At 39.1% G+C, this 7,419-nt stretch overlaps 3 protein-coding genes across 4 annotated transcripts; all 3 read left to right on the top strand.

The window, feature by feature from the left end:
- Positions 1-897: 897 nt before the first annotated feature.
- LOC108374309 (kinesin-like protein KIF3A) lies at positions 898-5,524 on the top strand. The gene is given in 3 exon segments (XM_017630295.1): positions 898-2,703; positions 2,705-3,050; positions 5,448-5,524. Coding segments are annotated over 2 exon segments (2,013 nt in total). The 5' UTR covers positions 898-1,008; the 3' UTR covers positions 3,023-3,050; positions 5,448-5,524.
- Positions 3,661-6,116, top strand: LOC108374311 (tRNA (guanine(37)-N1)-methyltransferase-like). 2 transcript variants are annotated; one of them, XM_017630298.1, is made up of 4 exons: positions 3,661-3,724; positions 5,448-5,609; positions 5,663-5,791; positions 5,830-6,116. In XM_017630298.1, exons 2-4 carry the CDS (start codon positions 5,457-5,459, stop codon positions 5,833-5,835), a joined length of 288 nt encoding a protein of 95 aa, XP_017485787.1. In that variant the 5' UTR covers positions 3,661-3,724; positions 5,448-5,456; the 3' UTR covers positions 5,836-6,116. The 2 variants fall into 2 exon arrangements, with proteins under 2 accessions (XP_017485787.1, XP_017485786.1); XM_017630297.1 differs by having other exon boundaries at positions 5,663-6,116.
- LOC108374310 (tRNA (guanine(37)-N1)-methyltransferase-like) lies at positions 3,731-5,416 on the top strand. The gene has a single exon (XM_017630296.1). The coding sequence runs from the start codon at positions 3,840-3,842 to the stop codon at positions 5,298-5,300; it is 1,461 nt and encodes a 486-aa protein (XP_017485785.1). The 5' UTR covers positions 3,731-3,839; the 3' UTR covers positions 5,301-5,416.
- Positions 6,117-7,419: the final 1,303 nt, after the last annotated feature.

Here is a 7,419-nt window from a genome sequence, read left to right on the forward strand (position 1 = left end):
ACTGGCTTGTTTGTTGCGCGCTATTGGCATCAAATGTATGCAAATTAGATTTCCAAACGGGCAACTGTTGAATACAGGAAAAAATGTATTTTATATGGTTCCGCTAAAGTGCACTACTACCGTGTATAAATTGGCCGACCTTCTAATAAATCAAGCAATCTTATTGTATCGTCATCGCCGCCAGTCACCAAGAAATTTCCACTTGGGTGAAATGCAACATCATTCTCCGGCGACGAATGCACTGTATTAGCTCGCCTTCAGCTTTGTCAAATATCTTAACGCGGTTACAACTTAATGCTAAAGCCACCAGATTGACGTCTGGATGCCATGCCAGCTGTCGTCCCATACCTCTTCCCCCGGTGAACGTTCGCATACATTCGCCTGAAAATGTATCGCAAATTCTTAACTTGTCGCCGCACGATGAAATGAACTTACCATTAGGGCTGAATTTTGCTGCGCGCACCCATTTGTGTGTATTTTGATGGCTGTTCGCCATTTTTCTAGTCTGCAAACGAATAAGCTGACGAAGAAGCAAACAAATTCAAGCACATTGTTGCATTCTACCGTACATTTTAAAAGCTTTAAAATCTTAAAACATATGTGAAAAACTTTTATAATCTGAATATTTCTAATGTCGCAATCAAAACCAAATTTTATAAATAGCATTTTTAAAAAGCAATCATCTAATATTTTTCAAGTTTTTGGGCATATATGTTACCATTTGAACAACTAATACTACCAAGTTTTAAGAGACTATTTAATGCAACTCAGGTCAAAAAAGCGCACTTTAGACCAAAATAAGCAACTCTAAAAAACAGATGATCGCAGCTGTGGCCCAGGATGACGTCTATTGCTAAGATATCTCACTTGTATTTGTACACAATGCTGCTGAGAAAATCAATAAACTGTTCATGGCAACGCAAATTGGGGAAACAAAACTCCGCAGTTTTTTGTAACCTAACAAATTAAATAAAGTTTTTGTTAATCATAAAACCAACGCACGAAAAAATGCCACAAGAAACACAAATACCCAACGTCGGATTGGAGGGCGATGAAATTGAAAATGTTCGAGTTGTAGTGCGTGTCCGGCCAATGGAGAAATCTGAAATTAACTGTGGTGCTGTTAATGTTATACAAGTGGATAAAATCAATCGAGCCATCACAGCCGTAAAACCCAACGCAACATCCAATGAGCCGCCAAAAACATACTACTTCGACAATGTTTTCAGTAGCGACTCCAATCAACTCGATTTATATGTTGATACTGCACGTCCTATAGTTGAAAAGGTGCTGGAGGGATACAATGGTACCATCTTTGCTTATGGACAAACAGGTACAGGCAAAACCTACACCATGTCGGGCAATCCCGATTCACCACAAACGAAAGGCATTATACCCAATGCATTTGCGCACATCTTTGGACACATTGCTAAAGCTCGAGAAAATCAGAAATTTTTGGTACGTGTGAGCTATATGGAGATATACAATGAAGAAGTACGTGACTTGCTGGGCAAAGATGTTAGCAAAAGTCTGGAAGTAAAAGAACGACCCGATATTGGCGTATTCGTGAAAGATCTAAGTGGCTATGTTGTGCATAATGCAGATGATCTCGAAAATATTATGCGTTTGGGCAACAAAAATCGTGCTGTTGGTGCTACAAAAATGAATCAAGAATCATCGCGTTCACATGCCATTTTCTCGATTACAGTAGAGAGTAGCGAGCTGAGTCAGGGTGACATGACAAATGTACGAATGGGTAAGCTGCAGCTAGTGGACTTGGCGGGCTCGGAGAGGCAGAGTAAGACACAGGCAAGTGGGCAACGCTTGAAAGAAGCAACCAAAATTAACTTATCACTTTCTGTATTGGGTAACGTAATAAGTGCTTTGGTGGACGGAAAAAGCACCCATATACCCTATCGTAACTCAAAGCTGACACGTTTGCTGCAAGACTCACTAGGTGGCAATTCGAAAACGGTGATGTGCGCCACAATTAGTCCAGCAGACACTAATTATATGGAAACCATTTCTACGCTGCGATACGCTAGTCGCGCCAAGAATATACAGAACCGTATGCGTGTTAATGAGGAACCAAAGGATGCGCTGTTGCGTCATTTCCAGGAGGAAATAGCACGTTTACGTAAACAGCTGGAAGAGAGCAATCACGAAGATCCAATATCTGAGGAAGATGATGAAGATGCTGATGAGGATGAGGGCGACATTGAAATAGAAATTGAGGAAACCCCCACAATCAATGGCAAAAAATCGAAAAAACGCGAGAAGAGCGATGCTGAAAAGGAGGAAAAAGAGCGACAGGCACGGGAACATCAACGCGAAATTGAACATGCGAAGTCTGAGCAAGAACAATTGCGCAATAAACTGATGTCACTTGAAGGCAAAATATTAGTTGGTGGAGAAAACTTGCTTGAGAAGGCGCAAACCCAGGAGAAATTACTTGAGCAATCCTTGGCCGAATTAGAAGAACGTGAAAAGACTGAGGAAACGCTGCGTCAGACATTGCAGCAAAAAGAAACTGAGCGCATAGATATTGAAGAACGATACTCGTCACTGCAAGAAGCAAGCACCGGCATAACAAAGAAAATTCATCGAGTAATGCAAATGCTAATGGGCGTTAAATCCGAATTAGCCGATCAACAGCAGGAGCATCAGCGCGAGAAGGAAGGAATTTATGAAAATATACGCAGCTCTATCACGCGAATTGGCTCTATGTGAATTGGTGCTTAATTCTTACATACCCAAGGAGTACCAGTCAATGATAAATCAGTATACTCACTGGAATGAAGACATCGGCGAGTGGCAGTTGAAATGCGTTGCCTACACTGGTAACAATATGCGCAAACACATCGCTGAGCCGCAGGAAACAACCAATAAGCAGGAATTTATCGATCTCTCACATGTTTATCTTAGCTACAATACAGATGGTGTGGCAAATCCGGTGCGTGCAAAATCTGCGCGCCCCCGCACTTCTGGCGTGCCTCGTCCAACCACAGCAAGGCGCTACTGAATTTTGTGCAGCCACCAAATATACATATGTATGTACGTATTTTAATAATCCGAGCTATATAATTTTTAATTGTTATATGTTATTGTTTTTTTCGTTTTGTGAATTAATTTAAGGTTTTGTTACGTTTTTATATTTTGAATGACTCGAATTATCACGCAAAGCTTAACACAAAATAAGCATTTATTTTCTAACATAAAAATAAAGTTACATCTAAAAGAACATTTTATCATTTTGTTGGCAGATGTTATTAGTTTACGCTAAAATTCAAATAAATGAACGAAGAAATGCAAAATTTGTATGTTTTTTTAGACACAGTCGATTCTCGTTTGTACCGTTACAAGAGCAGAGAACGTAACATTACATAAGTTGGTAACGTTTGCTTTGGTCAAAAGAACACGGCAGATTTCTAAACTTTTAACCTTTTTCGTAAAAGTGTTGTAATTATAAACATACGTAAGGAAGGAGGAAACGCTTGCCTGTGCAGCCTTTATTCTTTTTTAAATAAACTGGAGATATTTTTACAAAGGGAATGTTTTTAAGGAGGATTTGGATACCCACATAACATGAATCGTTAATGCACAACTGTTCCCAGTTCTTACGTTATTGACTGGCTTTTCTCTTCTCACTATTGTGAACTTCTTGCATTGAAGAAGAAGCATCGCATATGTAATTGGTTTTGACAGTTCGCAGCGCTGAGAAAAGGTAAACTTTTTGTACTAGAAAAAGCATTTAATTTATAAATTAAATTAACTAAAGTTTTTATGTAAAAAAATAACTCGTACTTCATCTTGTTGAGTATATGAGTAAAATTCAATAAATGGTTTTGCTGCGTCGTCTCACCTTGGTTCAAGATTTTTTGCAGCAACTTAGAAGACAGCGCCACTACTGGAAAAATATGGGATGCTCTCTTTTGGAACCCCCTGCGTCTGTTCGTGGTATGCTCGAACTAAATCGTGATTCGTTTAAAAAACGTGTGGAACTACCACGTTTGCGAGTACCAGGGCCGGATTCAAATAAAGTATTGCCATTGTTGAAAAAGCTGCTTTTGAAAATGGAGAAGCTACGTCCGGTACGTGCAGTACCCTGTGCGGGCGCTGGAGGAGAATCGTCCTCCATGCGTGAGATACTACTTCATCCATCAGCAGTTAAGTCATGGGATTGTTTACCCACTGCTGAGCTAATGAAATTCAAAGTCGGACCCAATAATTTCTACTATGATGAATTAGAACTAGGCTACGATAATTGGCGCGCAGATGAGATATTCAAAAGCGTTTTGCCAACTGATGAGGAAGGTGTCACATCGTATTCGCGCATAGGACATATTGTGCACTTAAACTTAAGAGATCATTTGCTGCCTTACAAAAAACTGGTTGGTGAGGTTTTGCTAGACAAAGTGCCCGGCTGCCGCACAGTGGTAATTAAGGCGGCAACAATTGACAATACCTACCGAAACTTTCAGTTGGAACTTATTTGTGGTGAACCTGAATATCAGGTAGAGACCAAAGAGAATGGAGTGGTCTTTGAATTTGATTTCTCCCGCGTGTACTGGAACCCTCGCTTATCTACGGAACATGAAAGAATTACAAAAATGCTTAACGCGAACGATGTTCTGTACGATGTCTTCGCTGGTGTAGGGCCATTTAGTGTGCCAGCAGCACGTAAAAAATGTTGGGTTCTTGCAAATGACTTGAATCCAGAGAGTTATAAATGGCTGCAACACAATGCCAAGCGCAACAAATGTTTAACTCATATGAAAACATTCAATAAAGATGGGCGGCAATTTTTACTGGATGATGTTAAAGTAGATTTACTTGAACGCTGGAAAAATTCGACAGCTGATAAGCTAATGACGAATCAAATACACATTACTATGAATCTACCGGCTATGGCGGTAGAATTTCTGGATGTCTTTCGTGGTTTTTTAAACGTAGACGAGCAAAAGAATTTTCCTGCTAATGAATTGAGCTACCCTACTGTGCATGTTTACTCTTTCGCAAAGGGCGAAGATACGAAGACGCTAGTGCGCAATTTAGTGGAGAAGAATTTGGGTTTGCCGTTGAAAGACAATTTAGAGGGCATATATTTTGTGCGGAATGTTGCACCAAATAAGGATATGTATCGAGTTGCATTTCGTTTAACTAAAGAAATTTTGATAACACCTTTTGTGAAGAATCCTACTGAGCCTGCGGCGGAAACCCCAACAGCGAAAAAAAGGAGCGCATCAGAGGCACACGAGGAAGAACCACTTGTTGCAAATAAAGTCAAATGCAATTCATAATCTTAAAAATTGATAACTCAATAAATTGTTGAACAAAGTTAAACTGTTGCTTTTTATTTATTTATGTATACCCTGAGGCTTTTCATATTAATAATATTATGTGATAATATAATACATATTTTTTTTATTTTTGTTTTTAAATTCCAGTAAATAGTTATGGGACGTAAATCGAAAACTGCAGCTGGTAAAAAGGGTGCCGCATCTGCTAAGGGTGCCATCAACAAGTCTAAAAAGGATAAGAATATATTCAAAGTAAATGATGCTAAAAATAAGAAGAAACCCAAAGAAGTTCAGGGAAAATTGAAAAAGGTAAATACATTTTAATTATGGTAAAAACCTACTATCATCATATCGACTTTCAGATTAAGGAAGTGGTTAAAAATAAGCGGGAGAAAGTCGATGCAAACTTGAAGGAACTGCACAAGGACATGGTGGTAAAGAAGCCGAAGGCCGCAGCTAACAATACACCTATCAAGAAAAATAAAAAGGCTCCGGCAAATACGAAAAACGTTTCACCAAAATTAGGAAACCTTAAGTTCTAAAATGCTTATTTTCCTAGACTGCAATAATTCGTCTGCCCGAGTGACGCAAATGCAGCGAACTCTCGATTAAAATTGAAGTTGAGATGTTTCAACATGTACTTATATGTTTTAAGTATGGCGAAAATTATATAAAAAACAACCGGTATATGTTATTGAAAATTTTATCAATTCGACCATATCAATGTATATTCTGTACTAGACAGTTATCTTTATCACGACAATAGGCAATTTATGGTAAAATACATACATATGAATGTATATCTAAATACCCGCCCGCGAATGAGTTTGTATTTTAGTTGATTTACAGAATTAGTTGATTTGAAAATTTTGCTGTTCTACAAATGGCCAACGCTGGGTTCCATTCCTACTTTTGTGTCCACGTTCGTGTTCTTTCCCTGCGGGAACTGTATCTAACTATAAGCTAACTTTAAGTTGATTAGGAAGGAGCTAAAGGTCACTATTATCTATATTTTCTTTGCTGAAAGGTAACTATATATTTCTATGGCGATGGCCGCGGAATAGTCAAGGGTGGTTACCTCTGCATTAGATGTAACTAACTACTTTTGTACATAAAATATCTACAGGAAAAACAAAATAATTTTTTTTAAATTATTTTTTTATATTCGAACTCCGTCAAACATAACTTCAAAATGATATGAAATTTCGATCTTCCTTTTATTTGTCCTGAATTCGAAAAAGTATTTGCGAAGTGCAGGATATTAAAATAAAAAAATTTAAATATAAAGAAAACAAATCTCCTGCATTACTTATCAACTAGTTTCAAGTTAGCTTTTTATAGCTAATATATTTTGTAGAAATCCCGCAAATAAGCTAACTACAAGTGGGCTATTTTTTATGAATTGATAATTTTTTTTCCGCAGGATCGAAACTTTGTCAACCCATATGCGGAGTATGGCCACAATCCCGTGTGGAAGCTTGGGTCATGGTAGAGAAAAGGGAGCTTTAATGGATTAACTGCAGCTGCTACGTTTAGGAGCTTTGTGGTGGAAAGGCTTTGCCGCGAAGTATTGTTGTATGAAGAAAAATTCTGAACATTTTTTTGCGAATACTGCTGGTGTGACAGTCCTTGGCCAGATATAAATCTGTGTCGGATCGATTAAATAGAAACAGCAGTTGTAGGAACGTGGCCGAGTATTATGCTTGCGCAGGCTGCTTTACTCATGCCCCTCATGGCCCATCCCACCTTCGGCCCAGGAAGCGTGTGTCCATAGCACTTCGGGTGTCTGAGGTGTAGAGTATGTTTGGCATAGATAGATATTTGAAAGAGGTATGCAGCGCGACCTAGTGGGTCTATTGTGCCCTCCTCTCATCGCAACACATCTGTTAATCGCAAGGATTTAGAGGTAAGGAATGTATGGCTGCTCACATTGAGCCTATGCTGTTCATTCGTCGCCTCGGTACGGCATCCACTCCAAGTGTGAGTGGGATGGTGTCTCGTCAGCTGAGTCGCACACGACAAAGGACGGTCGACCACATTACCAGCTTGCGCAGATGTCCTGTTGTTGTTGTTGTTGTTGTAGCGGTACTACTAAGCCCCGCCTTTTCGGGTCTACGTT

The sequence above is a fragment of the Rhagoletis zephyria genome, unplaced genomic scaffold (assembly GCF_001687245.7).
Source record: "Rhagoletis zephyria isolate East Lansing unplaced genomic scaffold, Rhagoletis_zephyria_1.1 Rzeph_scaffold_07581, whole genome shotgun sequence".
NCBI lineage: Eukaryota > Metazoa > Arthropoda > Insecta > Diptera > Tephritidae > Rhagoletis > Rhagoletis zephyria.